The sequence below is a fragment of the Sceloporus undulatus genome, chromosome 5 (genome assembly GCF_019175285.1).
Source record: "Sceloporus undulatus isolate JIND9_A2432 ecotype Alabama chromosome 5, SceUnd_v1.1, whole genome shotgun sequence".
Lineage (NCBI taxonomy): Eukaryota > Metazoa > Chordata > Lepidosauria > Squamata > Phrynosomatidae > Sceloporus > Sceloporus undulatus.
In genome coordinates, this window is record NC_056526.1 from 71,482,785 (window position 1) to 71,505,386 (window position 22,602).

General features: G+C 39.5%; 1 protein-coding gene across 2 annotated transcripts in view; it reads right to left on the bottom strand.

Annotated features, from left to right (window-relative positions):
• TSPAN12 (tetraspanin 12) overlaps nt 1-22,602 on the bottom strand; it is a 77,226-nt gene that overhangs the window by 12,800 nt on the left and 41,824 nt on the right. For both annotated transcript variants that reach the window (XM_042468555.1, XM_042468556.1), the window contains exon 5: nt 6,875-6,949. In XM_042468555.1, coding sequence (XP_042324489.1) covers nt 6,875-6,949 — 75 coding nt within the window. The remainder of the gene's footprint in view (nt 1-6,874; nt 6,950-22,602) is intronic.

A 22,602-nucleotide genomic window follows, 5' to 3' on the forward strand; every position in this document is an offset into this window, starting at 1 on the left:
TAAGAGGAAAATTTTTAGTAAGGAGAGCTCAGGAGTTCTTCACTCCTCTTCTATCATCTACCAGGAGAGTGAAAGTCTTCACTTTTAAACTAAGCACTGTTCTCTATGACATATAAATTTAATAACTATGGCTTCTTTAAATTTTGGTTTTGAGAAAAAGACAGTGTCTGAAACCATACATTAACCCTGGCTTGTTCTTATTGACCAAGAGTTTAGCTGGAGGGCTGTAGGAGAACAGATTGAATTATCATCTACAGGGATGGAGAACCTTTGGCCCAGATGTTTATTAACTGTAAGTCCCATCACAACTTCAGCGTTAGAACTTTATCGCACACGCCATTTTCCTCGGTCGGACCAGAACATTTAACGCCCCTCAGCACTGAATGAGGACGGCTTGGCGCCGGAGGATGGAACAGGCCCTTTTGAGGATGATTCACTGTGCAATAAAATCCGGTTTTTGCAGGTCGCGCGAAGCCCCGAGAGTCCCCTTCCAGTTCCCATAAAGGGGGGGGGGGAAGTGTGATAAAGTTCAGAGTCTGGTTAAGACTGATAGGAGTTGGAGTTCAACTACATCTAGAAGGACACAGGTTTTTCAGCCTTAATTCAATCGATGGGCCATGTGCTAAGTATAACAGGATAAAGCCACACTGCTAAAATTAAACAGGTCTTGTGTAGACTTGGACAGGACATAATCCAGGAATTCACATACACTACTTTGAATTCTAAAACAGAAGAAAAGTAAGCCATAACTGTACTAAATAAAAATAAATGAACCTGGCTTTAGTCAGCAAGGAACAGAGTCATAGAAGTCATGGAACAGAGTCATAGAGTGATGGAAAATGTTTTTGGAATTTTGGAAAAGGGGGAAATTCATGCTACTTTTGCTACATGCCATGTTGCATGAATATTCAGGGAACACCATTGAGGGCATGCTGAACCAACACATGCAAGGTAGCTCTCTACCAAAAACAACATATAATACTCTACATGACTTGGCTATTGCCTGGACCTGCAGAACGAACAACAGAGAAGAATCAAACAAGAAGCTGTAACTGTGTGCTTCCTTCACAGGCTGGATACACATGTTGTCCACTAAGATTGAAATTAGTATTGCAGAGTTGGCTTGGGTAAAAAGACAAGTAGCTAAGTTTTGGCCACATTGAGTGTCAGATGCCAGTAAAGTATTCACATATACACAGCTGTTAAACATGATGATACTTACTGCTCAACATCTGGAGAAAGTTCAGGAGTTGAAAAATATAGTTGAGTGTCATTGGCGTATAGGTGATAGTAGAAGCCAGAGGAGCTAATAAGATTTCCTAAGGAGAGGGTATAGAGCAGGGATGTAGCCAGGATTCCAGTGCAGCTTCGGAAGGGAGTCCGGACCCTAAGGACCCTCCCCCTTGGCTACATCACTCTATAGAGGGAAAAGAGTAGAGGACCCAAGACTGAGCCCTGTGGGACTCCAACAGACAATGAAACAGGGATAGAAACCTGACTTTTGGTGACCACCACAAATGATCTATCCACAAGATATGATTTAAACCAGTTTAAGGTTGATTCCGTGAATCTCAGGTCTTGAAGTAAATATACCAAGACACTATGATCAATGGTGTCAAATGCAGCGGAGAAATCAAAAAGAATGAGGATGGACTAAAGGACCTGGCCAACAGAAGATCATCCATGATCTTAGTAAGAGCCATATCAGTCAAGTGCAGTGGTCGGGAGCTGGACTGAAAACGATCCAAAATGGAATTGACAGCAAGAAATTCGAGACAGCGTGAAACAGTGCATTCTAAAACTTTCCAAAGAAAAGGAAGAAGTAAAATGGGATGGTAATTCGGGAGAGAAGATGGATCGAAGGAAGGCCTTTTCAGGATCGGAGAAACTAGAGCATGTTTAAAGGCAGAGGGGAAAGAACCAGTAGAAAGAGAAAGACTGATAGTATAGAGAAGAGAAGGTAGAACAGATGGGGCAATTGAGATTAAGAGGTGAGAAGGAATTGGGTCAAGAGAACAAGTTGTGGGTTTAGAAGAATTCAGGAGCTTTGATAGTTCCCCCAGTGAAACAGGAGAAAAAGCAGATTTTTTTTTCAGCTATGGATGATTTGGTTGTTAGGGAAAAGGAAGAATCAGGACGGTCAAGGTTGAGATGAATAGTGTCAATCTTGGTAGTAAAGTAAGTTGCAAAATCGTTATGAGAAAATGTGTGAGGAACTGGCAGAGGGGAAGGTTTCAGCAGAGCGTTAATTATGGAAAAAAGGTTCTGCAGTCACCACTCGTTTGTGATTTGTAGTAGTTCTGTTTTGCCAAGGAGACAGTGTGTGAAAAGCAAAAAGGAGCAAATTTATAATGAATAAAATCAGCCATTCTCTGGTCTTCTGCTACAGATGTTTGGTAGTTTGAGAGCAAGAATGGAGAAACTAAATGATGGGAGTAAGCCAGGGCTGTGGCCTATTAGAAAAGGTCATGCATATTGACAAAGGGGCAAAACTGTTGAGCAGTGCTGACCAAGTTGAATTAAATAAGGAGATCACTGGATCCACAGAGTCCTCAAAATTTAAGGAAGATATAGAGCCTCGCCAAAAGTCTCGGGATTAGCAGAATGAAGGTCATGAAAATGACAATGCACAATTTGACGAGGAGGTGGATTATGGGCATGTGCAACGGAGGTAAGATGGTGATCAGAAGCGGGCAATCCCTAACTGCATAATCTGGTATTGCACATTTTTTGTGAGAACTATGTCAAGGAAATGATGAGAAGAAGGCATAGGTGAATTAGAACAGAGTTCAAGGCCAAAAGAGAATAACACTGAACTAAGACGCATAGTAGCAGCACTCTTGAGGTCATCCATGTGGATATTAAAGTCCCCTATAATCAGGAAGGGGACTTCATCTGATAAAAAGAAAGTCAACCAGGACTCAAAGTCTGATAGAAACTTGGTAGGAGATCCAGGTAGATGATTGATTACTGCAACCCAGAGCTGCAGCGGTAAAAAAAAAAGTTCAAAAGAAGAGAAACAATGATTTGAGGGAAGGGCAGCAATTGAAACTGGAAGGAATTGGTTAACAAAATACCAACTCTACCCCCTCTACCCTCCAGATGACTAGTATGCGTAAATAAAAGTCCACCAGATAAGAGGCCGGCAGAGGTTACGGTGTCATGGGCCAGGAGCCAAGTTTTGGTGAGGATGAGAAGGTAGAGAGATTTAGCAAGAAATAAAATCATGAACTATCGCCACTTTAGGAGCATCTAATCGACAGTTCCAGAGAGAACACATGAAAACATTTCTACAGAACAATTAATATGAATAAAAGTAATGTTCAAAAATGAAAACAACCTTGCACTTAATATATAGTTTATGTATCATAGGGTTTAACAAATTACCAAAAAGGTACATGTAAAATAATTCGTTCTGGACCTCATATTTCTTAGGTTCACAGTAGGTGGGAATTTTGTCTCAGATCAATTTTTAATCACCAAATGTGCAGAATTCAAGTGGATCAGCCGATCCAGTTCATACTAACTAGCTTTGATAGGTTCTGCAGTACTGACTTGGTATACTATAATTTGTTGAAAGATGTATTTGAAATTTTGATTCAAATTCCTGATCAGTCGTGAAGCTGAATTCCTAATCAATCATGGGTACATCATTATTTCTCAAATAAAGCTTTCTCCCAGGAATGATGTGAATACAAAATATTATAACTCCACAATGAAGGTTTTGGAGGGAAGGTTGGATCAGCAGGGGATGAGAAATGAATTACCATGACCTGTAAAATTCTTATATAGTAGAATTACAAATGCAAACACATTCTGTTAGCCTGTTTGAAAATACACTGACTCCAAAATGTCCACAAAAGCATGTTCTATTTCTAGACACTGCCAGCTGCTGACAGTGCATCACAAGTGTGTGGATGCCAGAAGGAGTAGGATGGGTAATTCAGCCCTGAGTTCAACCACTCTTTCACCACCAACCCCTATGACAAAGGACAGCATAACTTAAGCAACATAACCATGACAGAGGGACAACATAACTTATCCCATCCCTACTATTAGACAAAGTCGGGCATTTTTTCCTCAAGAAGCTGTTAGTAGGAAGCAGCAAAAAGGGGTAAAGAGGCATCACCTGGCCTGGCCTGTGTTGCCTTCATGTGGAGTAGCAGAAGCTGTCCCATCATGAGAGGTGAAGAAACAGAATTATAGAGTTAGAAAAGACAACAAGGACCATCCAGCCCAACCCCCTTCCATGCAGGAATAAACAGTCAAAGCACTCCTGACAGATGGCCTTCCAGAAGCTGTTTACAAATATCCGAGGAAGGCAGAGTATTCCACTATCAAACATCTCTTATTGTTAGGAACTTCTTCCTAATGTTTAAGTGAAAGATTCAACTGCCAGCCCACTCAGCTTCTCTACATGAAACAAGGGAAGGTGCCATCTTGTTTGCCTCAGGTAGCATAATGTCAGGCCAGCTCTGCTACAGGGCCAGTATCAGAGATCGGTCTCATCAGGCATCCTATAAGACTTCCAGTCTTACCACAAAACCTCTGAACCTCCTGGTCCTGTTGTTCTTACTCCTCTTGTGGCTAATGGTCCACCTACATTCTGCAAGTAGGTAAGCAATGACCAAAGTGACCTGGTGGAGCCGCAACTAGCCGCAACTTCCATTTGCTTTGCAGTCTCTCTCCTCTCCTCTCTCTGACAATGTCCAAAGAGTGGGGGCAAATAGACAGACAGTGGTAACAGAATACCAAGAAGAGGAACCCACCCTGAGAAAGGACCTCTTAAGTCATAGCTCCTTAGTTGGAGGGCAGTGAATCTGTTCTGGATTTTAGTAGCAGTTGTTGTGCACCTTCAAGTCATTTCTGACTTATGGCAACCCAAAGGTGATGCTATCATGGGGTTTTCTTGTCAAGATATGTTCAGAGGAGGTTTGCCATTGCCTTCCTGAGGCTGAGATCATGGGACTTGCCCAAGGTCACCCAGTGGGTTTTATGGCTGAGCCAAGAATCGACTCCTGGTCTCCAGCATCATAGTCCAACATTCAAATCACTACACCACACTGGCTAAAGTCATAGCTCCTTAGTGGGGTGGTAAATCTGCTCTGGCTTTTAGTAAAAACTTAAAAAAGTGTTGTCCACAGAGCTGGGGCTGTTGGGGGCTTGGGGTTCACCATGCTGGATTGTTTCTTTAAAGTTCAGACCAAATGCAGGAATAGATTCATTCCCCCATTAACATGGGGACAACCAGCTGCAGCGAGCCCCACTGCCATACACCCCAAAAACTATGGTAGCAGCACTGCCTACACGAGGAAGTCTTCCCATTTGAGTCTATCCTGCATGTGGACACCATAATGTTTGATCTCCAAAAAGCTCTTCCTCCTCAGATTTCTAGGGGAAGGGCTGATGGGTAAAACGAAGCACACCGAGGCTGCATCTACACTGCAGATTTAATGCAGTTTGACTCTGCTTTAACTGCCATGGCTCAATGCTATGGAATGCTGAGATTTTTCTTGTGAGATACTTAGCCTTCTCTGACAGAGAGCTATAGTGCCAAAACAAACTACAAAGCCCTGGATTCTATAGGACTGATCTGTGGTAGTTAAAGATGTGTCAAATTGCATAGTTCTGCAGTGTGGCAACAGTCATAGTTACACTTCCCATTTTGATTCTGACATTTCAACAAATAAATTTAACGGCAGTTATATTTGGAATAGTAGCCTCTCGCTGGAATCTTCACAGCAAGGGAATGAATTTTGATGAAAACTGTTAGCATGCAATTTCAGACTGAAGACCTGCCAGAAATTCTTTTCCTCCTGGTGCTGAACAAAACACCAAATGAGCTCTCTTTTCTTTTCTTTTTTTAAAAGAAGGGAGGGAAAAAAGAAAAAGAAAACAGCAACACACACAGTAACATAATTTCTAATATACCTGCTGCTGTAGAGAAGGCCATAGCCTTGGGTATATCTTGGCAGCTCTATGGAAAACTCTGTCAGTCTCTTCATAAATATATACCACGTGGAAAATAAGACAGGAGAATTTAACAGCTAATGGAATAACATGTCAGCTTGCTTTCTCCTCAATGATTAAACTATTTTCCCATGCAAGAATTATACCTCTAGCTTGAAAGGGAAAGGTCCCAGATGCCACCTGAAGGTAGACGCTCTTACCAATAACTGAGGCTATGGAACTGATAATATGTGTTTCACATAACAACAAAAACATTTTAAGACCTGGCTGCTAGACTTCACAGCATATATTATTTCACTGTGCAAATGAACTGTCCCTTTGATCCAGCTGTGACTAAGGAAGCAATCCTAAAAACAGAAACCTATGAAATACAGTGGGTAAATATGCTCAGGATCCAGACTGTGGAAAGAAGTAGTTCCACAATAATGACTCACTTAAATTTAATTCCTTTTTGAAATAAATAATTTCAACTCAGTGAGGGATAATTTCACTCCTTTTGCAGTGCCCATTTCAGTAACTCTTATAGCCACAGGATTCATGTGGTGTGTGACCTTCCCAAAGCACGAGCTATACAAAGTGCTGAACATATGTTGAAAATAGGTTCAAGACCTTAGACACCCCTTTTAAAGTTCAAACTAAAACAAAGGGGAGATCACCACCCCACAAGACAACTTGTTTTTCAACTGTGTTCAAGAAAGTATTTTAGCAACTTTTCAGTAACTAGAAAGATCTACTTTTAATAAACTGAAACTATAATGGTGACTGACTGAATGTTGAGCCTCAGATTGACAACTAGTTACTTTTTTCAAAGTATTTTTTAAAATTTTTATAGGATTACTCTGTATGAACTAAGCAGTCGCAAAAAGTTTTGCATCCTAATCAAAACAAAGATTTCCTCACTTACTGTAACTTCCTGCTCGTAGGTCCAAACACCACAGGCCAACTCAACGCAGAATATCACAAGCAAGCTTCCAAAATACTGTAAAACACAAAGGAGTATTTACTAAAATGATCCCTAGAAGCAACCACAAGAAAACAATCATATTCTATTTTCTTTTAATGTATAAAAACAAGAAATTTTGCCTTCTTGGTTTTTAAAAATGTAGCTATAACTGAATTTTTTAAAAAAAAAAACCAGCGAAATTTGGATTATTTTAACAATGGAATAATACAATATAAAATGTGTGGTATTTCAGGGCAAAAGTTGGCAGAAAACAGACTGCAACTTACTGGCAGATCGATGGATGATTTGCAGCAAACCAACAAATGCTTCAGATCCTTTAATAATAGCAATAAAATGATAAGCCCTCCCTTTATATCAGTAAAATTAAGAAGGTTTTGAAGAACCAGGAGTGAATTTTGTATAGAATTACTATCAATTCAGGTCACTGCTCTAGACCGCAGAACAAAATCCTAAACTCATAATTGCTCAATTATAAATGTACATCTTTTGCATAATCCTTTGGATGGTAGATCTTGCTATTTAAATAAAGCAGATGCCACGAGCCCCAAACTTGATCACTAGTGTTTCAGAGACCTTAAATTGTATAAATGGAAGTAAGATTGTTATTGTGCATACATTTTATTGTGCTGGGGAGAGAATGAGCAAGCAATGGTTGCTATCACAAGAAGGGGGGAAGAGTCTAACCCTTTCCATCGTACAGTTCACCAGATGAAAATCCACTCCAAAGCTGCTATTTGGATTGGACTTTCCTTTCCATGCAAAGAGCAACTGGGGGAGAAATCTTGATATCATATCACCCTCCTGTGATCCTTCTTGGGGACCCCACCCATAGCTGCTATTTATCATAACACAAAATTTACAGCTTAAATTCACTCACACACAGTTCATGGCACTCTCATGGATACCATGCAAGAATGTGAAAAATGCTTCATCAAAATGAATTAATTGTCAAGGAAATTAGTAAAACACTGTAAGGTTTTCCAGATGAAATGAGGCCAAAGAAGACAGACTTTAATGTTCGAAAATGACCGTGTTCAGGAAGGGTTCACATTTGTTGTTGTGTGACTTCAAGTTGTTTCTGACTTATGGTGACTCTATCACGGGGGGGGGGGGGAGGTAAGTTTCTTCAGATATGGTTTGTGTTTGCCATCCTCTGAAGCTGAGAGTGTGTGACTTGCCGAAGGTCATCCATTGGGTTTCCATGGCCGAGCTGTGATTCAACGCGAAGCTGTCTCTGAGGGCACGTGGAGACAGTTAAAGGCATGGGAGGGTAGGGGAAGATGAAGAACAAGTGTGCGCCTGTTCCTCCCTCCCATGCCTTTAACTGTCTACGGGGAAGTCCCACTCCTTGAAGTCCTACACCCTGGAAGTCCCACCATCTCCCAGCATCGGGTGACACCTGTTGCAGGAACGCCATTGAGTTCTTCACTCAGTCTCTGAAAGGTTACCATCAGTGCCTTAGGTGTTTCGGTTCATGCCTGGCTCCTCTACTTAGTTATCATAAAATCTGTAAAATAACCATTCGCTGCATATCCCATCATTGTACCCCAGCCTGTCCTTAAATTTATGACCAATTGTATGGAGAGTTGCATGGAACCAAACCTTCTGAAACTTGACAAGCTTAGATGCATCCAAAGATGTTCCAAGAATCTACTGTTAAGGTATGTTAACCAAGCCATGATCAAAGCTACTTCCCGAATTGCAGCAATACTTGCTGCCAAGAGGGTAGTTTTCATGAATAAGGATAAAAGCAGAACCAGGAATGAGCAGATGGCACTATGAGTTCTATATATTGTATAGCATGTTACATAACTAGGGCTGTTCACTTCCAAGTAATACTTTCATGATCAAGTTGCAAGGCAATTATTTATTATACAGCAGTTTAAGGTTAGCCCACAGTTCTACAGTTACACACAAATATCTTGGGATGCTAGCCACTAGACTGCAAACTGTATACTCTATGAAGAATATTATTAACAATTTCACATTCAGATGACACATCTGAGTGTTCACAGCATTTCACATGCATTACTTCAGTAAATGTACAAGAAGCCTGTAATACGACCAATGCTATTCAGATCACAAATGGAAGATATGAGAGAAGATGGCTCATTTAAGACCACCTAGAGAGTTAATCATGAAGGCGAAATTTAAACCAGCTTTGGTGCTCACAGTTCACATTAAGAGCCTAGGTGCTAAACCTACTATTACAAATATGAATTTAAAAATGTGAGATGCATTGCTTTCTTATTTTTATCATTCCTTATTGCTCCTAAGCATATGAAGTTGTTGTTTGTACCAATGCTAATGTTAAAGACCACATTCCACTATGAAGAACCATAACCCATATTTAGGGCTACCATGCTACATACAGTTAATCAAAAATAATCCCCTTGGAACATATTGAAAATTCCTTTCAAGTAAACATGCATAGGATAGAGCTGTAAAACCTGAATAGTAACTTGTATTGATGGTGAAACCATTACTTTTAGGCACTTTCCTAAATTCACTGTGCCAAACCATATTTTCATTCACTCTTAAATTAGGTTCTCTGTTACATTAAGTTCTTCTCAGCACTGCAAAATACAAGTTTGGTTAGCCAACATTTTCTGGGCTGGCATATTTAGCAGAACAGAGTGCAGTTTTGGCCAGAAGCAGATTTGAGTCTAAGAAGTCAAGTTCATGCCAAAACAACCTACAAGAGGATAAAGAAAGAGGACAGATGGCTTTATTATTAAACCTAGGTAGTTGTCTCAGGTGGCAGAAGAGGGTTATGTGCCCAACTATCTATTCTTCATCCATCTTTGGTGTGGCAGAAGACACTATCACAACAGAGGTAAGGAAGAAGGATTCAATGGGCAGTCTCATTAGCTTTTCCAAGGATGTAAAGTACAGTGGGCCCTTCTCTTATGCATAAGCTTGAGCCCCATTACGTCTTCTGAGGTGCGCAAGGCTTTTTTCCAGAGCAGCATCCAGCATATGCTGGAAGCCGCATATGGTGTGCCCGCGTATGAAACAGGTGCACTGTATATTCACAAATGTTCTCATCCTTGATGAGAAAGGGTGTCTGGACATGTCTCAATATGTTCTTAGAATTTTTGTGCATTCATATTTGTCTTCTCTGGCATAAAAGGAGAGCAGTTTGTGCAAACTCCCACATTTCCAGGCAGGATATAAATTCAATAAATAAGTAAGGAGGTTATGAGATGGGGGGAAGGAGAAAGAAAAAAAGCACAATCCCAGCTAAATCGCATGATCCAGGACTTACACCAGGAAGAACTAAGAATGCTCCAACAACAAACCATTCATGGAAAAATCCCGTGAATGGCTTCTCAAATAGTGTGATTGAAGTACAACTGCGAGAGTGCGAAAGTTAATTGCACTTCATTCGCGCTACTGTGGAAGCAACAAAGGATACCCAGAAGCCACTGTGGCGGAGGCAATCCGTTATCCTTGCCAGGATCAGTTTTGCAGTGGATTTCAGTCTTAATTTGAGGTACGGAGCACCATTTTGTTTACACTGGATTAAATCAATGTGGTGAAGCAATAAATTTTATTTTGTTGTCTTTTATTCTGTGTGGGACGGAAACATGATTTCAAGACATGGGCAAATCAATCAATCCTAATATACTAACAATTCATTCACGGATGTGTGAGAAACGTGGTTGTGATATTATACGTAATGTCACCATAAGTAAGTGATTGTGTGACTCTGCGAAAATATCGAGCTCTATAGAGCTACTGTTCCATTAGCTTTCATTACCAAAATGCTTTCTTCCACAGACAAGTAAAGTCTTTTTTTATTATTCAAACTGGCTTTGGGTTGTACAGAAGGGTCTTGTAATGAGGGACAGGTGTTGTATGCTTATTCTCATTGGTATGGCTTTAAATGCTTTAATACTGTTTTACATGAGTATTGTTTTAATAGGACAGAGTTTTTTTTTTTAAAAAAATTATTATTATCATTTTTAGGTGCACTTTGTTTTAATTTATGCTGTCAGCCATCTTGGGGCTCGTGTTGGGTGAAAGATGGGATATAAAATTAAATTAATAACCATTTCCCTTATTCTTTTTTTTTTTTTTTAAATAAAGTCTCTACAATAAATCAGGAAGCTAAACTCCAGCCAACCAGTTTCTTGAAATTTCCCTGGAATGCTGATTAGGTGATCATACAACTTTGTTTTAAGAGACTCAAATGGAATAAAATGTATTATTATCATTAATAATGAGAAAAAGGAAGGAAAGGGGGACAGCCATTTAGCCTAACACACAGAACCCTTGCAATATTTTAAACAAAACATAATTGGATCCCATATTTGAGAACAGAGTAGGCCCTCCATATCCACAGACTTGCCATCTACGGATTCCAGCATCCATGGATGGCAAGCCCATGGGGGGGGGGCAGAGGAGGAGGAGGAGGGGGAGGAAGGAAGAGGTGGTGGCGGCGAAGATCTGGGAGGAAAGAAGGCAACTAGTTTAAATGTTGTAAATCGATTAGAGACTACTTAGTTCAGTATGAAGCAGTATATAAATGTAGCTGCTATTGCTAATACTATTCAATAGCAGTGTGCAAAAGCTAAGCTTCCTGAGAGAACCCAACTTGTTGGAAGCAACTAGCTTAAATGTTGTAAATCGCTTAGAGACTGCTTAGTTCAGTATGAAGCAGTATATAAATGTACATGCTATTGCTATTACTATTCAATGGCAGTGTGCAAAAGCCAAGCTTCCTGAGAGAATTTAAACTTCTAAAAAAAATCCCCCAAAACCCCAACAAAATGACATTTAAAAGCCTTAGATTGCCTTGTATTACTATAGAGTTAAATGTTTTCTTACTTTAAAGTCTTGTGGTAACAGAACTGTGGTCTGAACTTAAAATGTCAGATTTATAACTTGCTGCGTGAATAAAAAGTTCTGATGGAGTGTCTTTCGCCATCTCTAAATATAGCACAGCCAATGTGCATTCAGGTGAGTGAAGAATCCATGTTGGTGTTTCTGAAGGACAGTTGAAACAAGATTCCTGAGCACAAAAGATAACACACAAATTCTACTCTTTGTTGTTGATATGTATTGTAATATAAGAGACAAGGAAAAGGGGAGAAATGAAAGTGTATATTGTGTGTGTACGTGTGTGTGTGTGTGATAACAACTAGATTAGCAACTGTTACACTACTGGTCAATGATGCCCAAATTCATTTGTTTTCTCTTGCTGCTAAGAAGGATAGTATCAATATCATGACTAGTTTTTCCTTTACTTCATAATTTCAAAACTTTTCACATTGCCATTTTGACAAAACTATTCCATATTTCAACTCTCTACTTCAGAGATAGGAACTGTGCATCCTTCTGAGTGGTGATGAACTACAGTTCCCAGCATTCCTCATCAATGGCTATCTTGGCTTGGGCTGATGGGAACTGCAATCCAACAGCAGCTTTAAGGATACACAATTTGCACCCTTGATCTACTTATTATCAAAAGTGAAATGTCATAAAGTCAGTCACCACTGCATTTTTGAATGTACAATAATTTGTACAATGTTGCTTAGAAAACAAAATGTGATCAAACCCTTAGGCTTAATATATTCTAAAACTATCCTCATCTCTTTCTCAGGATAATATTCAAGTAGTGAAACAGTCACCCTGCTATGGAATTTTGTACTCTGAATTAGCCTTGATTGTCTATAACACTGCTCTCAAGTTGATGGGCACAAATTTGATATTAGTCCCTAACACCTCAAGGGAAAAAAATGCCAGTTCCCACATCAGATAGCCTGGGAAGTCCTGTTACCAGGCCTGGGGAAACTACAGCCATCTAGGGCTGCATCTGCATTACAGAAATACAGTCGTCCCTTCCAATTCATGGGATCTGTTCCAGACCACACACACACGCAAATTGGAAAAATCGCAGATATTGAAGTCCCATTGATTTCAATGGCCACGTGCTCCCACACGCAAGTGCATGTGCAATTTTGTTCCCTCCCTGCTTGCCATCCGTGAGTAATCAAGACCACAGATCCCAAGTCCGTGAACAGGGAGGAACGACTGTAATGCAATTTGAAACCATTTTAATTGCCATGAATCAATGCTATGGAATTATTTGTAGAAAGTATCTTGGAGCAAGTACTATCAACAGTGGTGAAATGATGACAGCTCTCCAGAGATTCAAGCAGACTTCTTTCCTATCCTTAACTTGATGGACTAACTAAGCTTTGCCTTTTGCCACGCTACTCAGAGAAGAGGATAGTGTCTTTTTAAATAAGAGTTAAAGCACAGTACTTACACTGACCTGTGGATAAGTCAACCCAGATTTTGAGGTTCAATTCTTTGACTAAAATTTCTAGACTGATACATGAGTATAGGCAGTAAAATACCATTTGGTAGCCATTCTCTGCCTATCAATTTTGAAACAATATTTTTCAGAGAAACACTATATACTGTACATTGCTCCCTATTAAGGGCAAATACGGGTGGGAAGACATTGTGTTCTGCATACAAACAAAGATGGAAATCCCTTTATAGCTGGAAGAACTTGACATTTTTATTGGTCCTTGCAGACTTAATTACTCTGCTGCAAGATATCTTCCCATTTCAAAGGGGAGAAAGATGACCAAACCAGGTGGTTCTGGGTGTTAGGACTTCTGCAATAATAATTCCTCTCTAATAATTCTTCTCTAACAAAGCACCATTGGTATTAATGACACACTAATGACACAGTGACTTCAAAATGTGTTCCAAGAACCAGCTCTGAGCACAGGTGAGATAGATATATTGTAAGTTATATCATTATTAGGCATACTTTTTAAAGAAGCATTATTCACTCTCACATGTTCCATAACCAGGAAGACATAATATAAAGCAGACGGTTATTAGAAAAGACAGGAGCTGAATCCATGTAATAAAATTTGTGCTTCTGCACACTTGTCTCCTCCCTTCCCATCTGGAAGATGGTTTGCTATCATAGCTTCAAATATTTCATAAATTTCATAAAAGCCCAGGGTTTGCTACCCAGAAGTGTTGGGGGGGGGGAATAAACCACTACCTCAGAGAACAATGTGATTCATACACTGCAAAAATAAGATTTTCCTTCTACTTTTTACTTTTAAATTTTAAAGATACCAAAAGACCCATGAGTATAACCCTGAAGACTGTCAAATCTCTCTCCTGATTTTGAAGACTTGAGACCATGTGACCAGGAGGTCATCAACCAAACCTCTTTCGCAGACTACAATTCTCAAAATTGCCCACTGGGCATGGATGCTATTCATGCTGACTGAGGATTTCAGGGATCCCTAGCCCAATAAACTAATTTTCCCTTCTTCTACCCATTGCTCTACACACACACCCTCCTTTTGCAAGCCAAGTCATCAAAGTTGGAAAAGAGAAGGGCAAGGAGTAAAGAGGTTATTCCAAGGGTAAGCAGCTGCAGAAAGGAACCTTGAGGGAAACTCAAAAGGCTGGCATATATGGTATGCAAAACAAATGCCAAGAGATACTATGGCAGTTATGTGCAGCATTTCCCATTGGCAAGAAGCTTTCTTTTGGGAAACAAACAACACAGACATCTGTCTGTACCCTAGGAAACATCATGAAGCTCTCAGCAGATTGCTTGTCTTCCAGATGAAACATGGAAGAAAAAGTCCAGGAAAGTTCTCCTTCAGTAGCCTGAGATTACTCTTGCTCTGCCTGTAGTTAAAGCGTAATAAAGCATTGGGTGGTAACACTAACTTACATCTGAAAAGCCCTATTTTAGAATGTGATTAATTTTTTAAACAACAGCCTGCCAGAAAATAATGGAAATTTAAATCCTCAAGCTATGATTCTTTCAGTTTACCCTTCCCAAAATCCTGGAGTGCCAGAGGAAACTCAGTGTTCCCTTTTGCTGCCCACAGTCGGGTGTTTCCTCAGCTTGGAAAACAAATTATTTCAGAAATGGATTGAATGTCATCAAGCCCTTCTTAAAAATAAATATACTCCACAACAGATAAGGTCACCATGAAACTGCAGACTTGGGTCAACAACGGAAAATATCACTGTTGACTTGTGTGAAAGCAAGGCTGAACCGAATGGCTCCCTCATTCTGAGGTTGTTTGCCAATATGTTCAGTTTGCGATACATAGCTATTGAGTGACTATTTCATTTCGAGACCCAAACTCTCTACAATCTTCTTCTCAGCCCTTCCCGAACAGTATAGCACTACTCTACATGTTTGCCAGAATATAAGCACTGGCTACATTTCTTTCACAACTTATCATCTCCAAGATAATATATTTCAAGTGTTTAATCAATTTATTCCTCCATGATTGAGTACAAATAAATATACTCCACAACAGATACAGCATGCAGTAAAAATTAGGAATTATGTCATACCTTTCCAAGCAAAGAAACTACAGTCCTATACAGAAGATAAAATTGCCTCACGTCTAGAATCTTCTAGAACACAGCTAGGTAAATAGCAGTGTTTGACAGCTACCATTATTCCCTCCAAGTGATTCTCGAGGGCCTCATCCCATCACTGCCCCCCCCTTTTTATTGTGTTTTTAATAGCTATTTTAATTGGGACATAATGTTGTGAATGTGGATATTTTAATGTGTTGTGAGCCACTTTGATTGTCTTGTCACAGAAAAGTGAGATAAAAACAAAAGTTTTATTTATTTATTTATTTATTGGTACTCCCCAAAAAGATGAAGAGGCCAAAAACTGCCCCTATCTGGCCAATATCAGTCTACATCCTCTGAGGTATTGGCCATCTGGCTTCTTGCCTTGTTAAGCCTGTAGGGTTGTTTTTCAAAACAATGAAACTACGTGTGAAAGGGATCTAGGAGTCCAGGTAGACCACAAGTTGAACATGAATCAACAGTATGATGTGGCAGCTAAAAAGGCCAATGCAATTTTAGGCTGCATCAATAGAAGTATAGTGTCTAGATCCAGGGAAGTAATAGTGCCACTCTATTCTGCTCTGGTCAGGCCCCACCTGGAATACTGTGTCCAGTTCTGGGCACCACAATTAAAAAAGGACATTGAGAAACTGGAGCATGTCCAAAGGAGAGCGACTAAAATGGTGAAAGGTCTGGAAACCATGCCCTATGAGGAACGACTTAGGGAGCTGGGGATGTTTAGCCCGGAGAAGAGAAGGTTAAGAGGTGATATGATAGCCCTGTTTAAATATTTGAAGGGATGTCATATTGAGGAGGGAGCAAGCTTGTTTTCTGCTGCTCCAGAGACTAGGACCCGGAGCAATGGATACAAGCTCCAGGAAAAAAGATTCCACCTCAACATTAGGAGGAACTTCCTGACAGTAAGGGCTGTTCGACAGTGGAACAAACTCCCTTGAAGTGTAGTGGAGTCTCCTTCCTTAGAGGTCTTCAAACAGAGGCTGGATGGCCATCTGTCGGGGATGCTTTGTGATTTCCTGCATGGCAGAATGGGGTTGGACTGGATGGCCCTTGTGGTCTCTTCCAACTCTATAATTCTATGATTCTATAAGAAGTGAATGGACAGAAAAATTGTCCATGTATCCTATGGTCTGCAGTTTGTCCACTCTATTCTAGCACAGTACCTTATCTAGATAGGAGTATATATGGATATGCATGCACACACATATCCTGAAGATACCCCTCTGTTTATATTGTGCCTGTGTATGTTGCGTGCCTTAAAGTTGCTTCCAACTTATGGTGCCTAAGGCAAAATCATGGGGTTTTCTTGGAATGATTTGTTCACAGGAGGTTTGGTATTCCTTCCACTGAGGCTGAGAGTGACTTGCCCAAGGTCACTCAGTGGGTTTCATGGCCAAGCAAGGAATTGAACCCTGGTCCCCAGAGTCATAGTCTGACACTCAAACCACTATGCAACACCACATTGATGTTTCCTTTGCTTGTAAACAAAGTAAAGAAACTGATGGCATGTTGGGCAGTTCAGCATGTGAACACACACTCCCAGCAACTTCCCATAGGAAGTTCTTCAGAAATAGTACTTTCTGATAGGGCTAGATTAAGAAATACTGATGACCAAAGTTATATCAAGAGGCCTGTGGTGGGAGAGATGATATGAGGGAGAAAGGTGCCCGTTGTAGGTGTGATTTGTAGTCACATAAATTCTAGGTAAGTTCATGGCTTGTGTGACCAAACATTAAGTGTTGCTAACTAACTTTTACTAGAAGCTCTTCTAGCGGATTAAATTGAAAATTTCATTCAAAATGAAACTCCAGTAGTACTACAGAAATTGCTTTTTGTTACACATTTACAGTTCTCTTTTAGTAACATTTTCATATAATCCGCCCCTTACACTTATGTCCTCTGGGAGGAATTTATTACAGCCCTTAAAGACCAGGTTAATGGCGACCTCCCAGAGGACATTCTCTTCAGCCGCTCCCAACTTATGGAATGGCCTGCCGGACGAGATCCGTCAAATTACCAATCTAGAGAGCTTTAAAAAGGCCATTAAGATGGATCTCTTCCAGCAAGCCTTCCTGGAATAAAATGCTCGGCCACAAATAAGACTTCCCATCCAGTGAACTCTGCCCGTGATGATTTCTATTTAGCTTAGTCGGTTTTAATATGTAGTTTTTAATCTTACATTGTTTAATCTTGTTTTAAGTGGGGACATTATGTATATATGGATGTATTTTAACCTGTGGTATGCTGCTTTGATTGCCTGGCAAAAAGCGGGATAGAAATTAAAAAAATATTTATTATTTATTTATTATTATTTTAAAGACTTTTTTTAAAAAATGGCAATCTTGTACCATGAAACATTTCCAACTAAGATGTAAGACATCATGTGTGACACCAGTAGTTTTTTTCAGATGCAAAAGGGACTATCAGGATTTGGAAAATAATAGCAATTGTAGTAGTTTAAGAATTATTGACATATGAAATTCACAACACACGCGCACACACATATATATTTATCAACCCTGATTAAACCTTGGATAAGGTGGCTTCCTGAGATGCTTGCAGGTGCTTCCTTTAAACAGAGCCAAGGCAGCAAAATCATGATTAACACTTAAATGTTATACCTGTTTTTAGCCACAGCTGTGATAGGTAATAGTCTATCAAACTGACTGGTTGGTATAAACTGAAGAAAGCCCAATTCAATTTGGAATGAAATCACATCATGAAAATTGGAATCTCTCCTTTAATTCTCTTACTCCATCAGAAAGTTTTCACTGTTCAGTTTCAAAGCAAAATAGGAAGAGCTGCAGAAATAAAATTTTAAAACAATTGCATAATAACTATGCATCTTTACCCATATGCCAGAATTACTTTTTTATATAGGGCTTTCTGGACTGAAAGTTCAACACTTTCTACTAATAGACTGCAAAGAGATACATTTCATCTAGCAAAGAAAAAAGGCACAGGACTTTAAACGTCATACTATGTATTCTGAAAACGATTCCAAGTGGTAAATTTTGTATTCTCTTCCTGCCTAAACATTTGGAATCAACCACCCAAACAAACAAAGAGCTGATGAAAGGCCTGGAATCCAGAAGGGATGAATTCCAGTTGCTTGTCATGTCTGGTTCTCTGCAGACCATAATGCTAAATATTCATCAGTTGCTTGTGTATCCTCCACTCATACAATGGACCACTGAATGATATATCAAAATATTTCTACTAAGTAAACAATCAAAATCCAGTGTCAATATTAGTACAAGGTAATGGAACAGCTGCTGTGCTGGTGTTATGATTGCATTCCTTTACACTAGGCATACTTTAAAGTAAAAAAAGAATAAAAAGGTGCAGATGTCTAGCTTTTTCAGATGACTAAAGGAATATACATACTATTGAAATGGTACTCTCTTTTATTTATCCCTGAAAGGGATGTGAAAATATGTCTGTTTCATTTTTGCTGTATTTCTCATAATTCCACCAGCATTCTTGTTCTGTTGATGTTCTTTATTGAATAAATCTTTTTGTTTCATGCATGGAAAGTCACGAGTATTTTGTTATATGTCTTTCCTAACACATTCAGTTTTATGCATTTTTCCTTCTGTGTATGACATTTCATGTATTTTCCCCACTGACTAAAGCAGTGTACATTTGGGGGAGAGGGGGGGAAACCTATGCATTTAGTTGTGTAAAGAAAAGAAAGAAAAGAACAGGGACTTGCCATTTCTTTCTGATGCCAGGAGACTTAAAGGTATTTGCATACTTTCATAGTTTCAGTAGTTTTTCAGAGAACAAATTGGATAAATTCATAAAACATCTGGGTAACAGTGAACTTTTTTTGAATCTCTATGCTAGAAGTTTGTAATAAGTTGAACGGTCAGGAGCAGGAATGACTTGGTCAAGACAAACCCTGTGCTCCTTGCCATGTGCAGACTTTACTGAGCATAGCTGGCCATGTGAATGCACCTCACCTCCAAAAGAGACTGATGGATAATCAGTATGAGCCAGATGGACAGGGGTTCCTATGTGTCATCTCCAATAGCTGCCCACTGCAACCCATCACACAATTGTCCTGTTAGACTAAGCTTTAACTGAACAGCTAGAACATACATGTTAAGAACATAAGTGCTCTGCTGAATCTGACCAAAGATCCAGCTAGTACCCTGACCCACAGTGTCCAATCCGGGGCGGTCCACAGACAGAACATTAATACAACAGACACTTGCTACTGTTCCTCATCAACAGCCAATATTTAATATCCAGGATCACCCTAAAACATTTTGCTGGCTGAGAAAGAACACAAAATGGCACTGCCTACTTACAAAGTCAGGGTGCGTGGTTTCCTAGGCCAGCCAAATTATTCTGGCTCTAGAGCATGAAGTTTTCTAAGTGCTCCCCTTTCTAGCACTACAAATAAATAAGACTTTAATGAAAATTTTGCTGTTCTTTCATGCCATGTAAAATCTGCTGATAGGACTGGTCCTGTTAGCACCATACTACTTTTGAATCTGAGGTTTCATATTGCCATCATGCTTAACAACCACCAAGAGAGTTACTGGATTCTAATTCTTCTTTAAGAGTGGCTGTCTCAAGAGTCTGTGGTAGTGAGTTTCATATGTTAATTACACATTGTATGTGCATGAAGAAGTACTTTCTTTTCTCTATCCACTCAGCTTCATTGGGTGAGCCTCAGCTTTAATCTTCTCAGAGAAAGAAAACCTTAAGAACCCAATTTTTGAAATTTCCAGACCTACCAATTACAAGAAAGCCTACTGAACATCACACTAAAGAGGTTTCTGAAATGCATCCATTAGAGGCTGTTTATTATGCAAACAACAATCGTTTTCTTCTCAAAGTCTTGAAGAAGAGGCAAGGGGAGGCCTTGGAAATTAAAAGAGAAATGATTGAAGGTCAAAACTGTGGAGAGGGATGTGATTGGGAAGGGAAGAGACCAGGATCAGCTTTGCAGCAAAATGATATGCAGCTGTAATTTTAAGTAATAGTCTAGACTGTGGAGATGCTGTTCTTTTGGCTTCTTGCCTTCATTTTGAACAGATAGGCATAATTTTCACTTTCTGCATAACGCACAATAACATAAATGCCTTAAGGAGTGGTCAAGAAGAGGCAATGCCCAAAGAGAAAAGTGGGATATAACTTTTTAAAAAATATGTGTATACGTATTCTGGAGGGCCAGGACTCAACATTTTTGGGATTAAAACACTTAGAATTCCCTAGCCTTCTTGGCACAACAAATTCATCCACTTGTGATCCAGTTATTCATTACAATGGTAACAATCAACAGATAAATTGAGGAGGAGGAGAGTCATACATATTACTTGGAGCTCAATGCACAAAAGATGAGATATAAAGATAACTAATAATATAACAACTAGTTTGGAGTGCAAAAGAAATCAAAGATGCAATAAGGTAAATTACATTTTGGAATTACAACTGTCACATTTCCCCAGGCAGCATGGTCACAAAAGTAACTTCCCCAAGTGCTGGGCACAGTGGTCCCTCCCTCCATAAACACAACAAGGCTCTTTTTGGAATTTTAGGAGAAGTTTTTTGAAGTTATGTGGTATAGGTGCTTTTCCATGAAGAGGCAAAACTAACCTCCAGGTCTTTCAGACTACAACCAGTGTTTTCCTCAACAATATGACACCCGTAGTTATGGTGGACATTTGAAAAGGGCCAAATTCAAATGATGGGGTAGTATGCTTTCTTGTTGCCACAGAAGGAAAACAATTCTGTCCAAACCAAATAATAATCATAATTCTAGAAGTCACAGCATGAGATAGCAATTCCCATGAAGGCTATGTAGGCTACCCATTCATCTTCTGTCACCAAGATATATAAAATATATGGAACTTATCTGTTGTTATGACACATTTGGTTTTATCTGTACAACCTGATTCAGTCACAAAGAAGTTTCATTATTGTTAAACAAACTTATTGCAGATTTTGGTCTGGCTTACATGGAATGGGACAAGCCAATTTATAGATTCATTGTAGCATGGTTGCATTACACAAATGTTAAAACACAAATCTTTGGTTGTTCAGCAATAGCATTCCAGTGCTTATCTGCCACATGACATTTATTTTTCTGCCATTTTTCCGATAAAGGCTATTAGTAAAAAGATCTGTGCAGTCAGCTCTAAGATATATTCCTAACATATTTTCTTGGTTATATAGATACAAATCATGAAGAAACCTATAATTCTGTGCTACATGTTTCTGTTGCCTGTAAAAAGTATAATTCCTTTAAAAAAACAATCTTTGCTGTTGTATTTTTGTCAAATACTGTAATGGCAAATCAATTTGTTTTTACTGGCTAACCAAGATAATAACGAATTGTGGAAGTCACTCCAAATAATCAGCTTTGCCTGAGATTTAATCAGATCAAAGTTCAGATGTGTAGCATGTGGAATGACAATTAAAAAAAAGTGCCTCTGATCATGTGAAAAATGCATTTTCTGTTTTGGTGAACCTATTGGGGAAGCAAAACACTGGTCCACAGAAATGTCAATGAGAATCTTGCACTTGTACTTTCCTGTATCTAGTACTGGATGATGTCTGACCCATTAGATGGCTATACCACACATCTTCCTTGACCTCTGAACTATCTCAGGATGTAATGCAATATATCAGGAGTGGACAAAAGCAATCTTCCCAGGAACAAGTGTAGAATGTACCCCCACCCCCCCCCCATCCAAAATATGTTTTGTCCACATTTTTTTCAAAAGTAGAAGCACTAGAAAGTTATCTCCTGGTTTTGGAAGCAATACCCTCCAACTGTCCTGATCTGGCTAGGACAGCCCTGATTAATCCTCTGCTGTCGCACTTTTCATCTGCTTTTAACATGTCCTTGTTTCTTTCTCTCCCTCCCATTATCTCTTTTGTCCTAAGCTTACTTCAATTGCTCCATTCAAAGTATAAAAGAAGGTTGCTCTCAATTAACTCAACAGGAGGAAGAGGAGAGGAAGAGGTGGAATCTTGCTCTATCCAAGTTTAGTACACAAATTCCAGGTTTTCTCTGCTTAAAGTAGTAGCTTTGTCTGTTCTCTCTCACTGATAACTTTTGCCTCTTGTTTCCTAGTCATGCCTTTTAACCACTCTGTGATGTGGCTGACCCATCTGTGTCCCACTTTTCATGTGCTAAATGTTCAAGGGTTATGCAGAAGGGAGAGAAGAGTAGTCATATCCTATACTAAACCAAGGCCCCATTCCATATTGGAGAAGAGCAGTACTGCTTCTGGAGGCAATATTCTCCTGATTCTGTC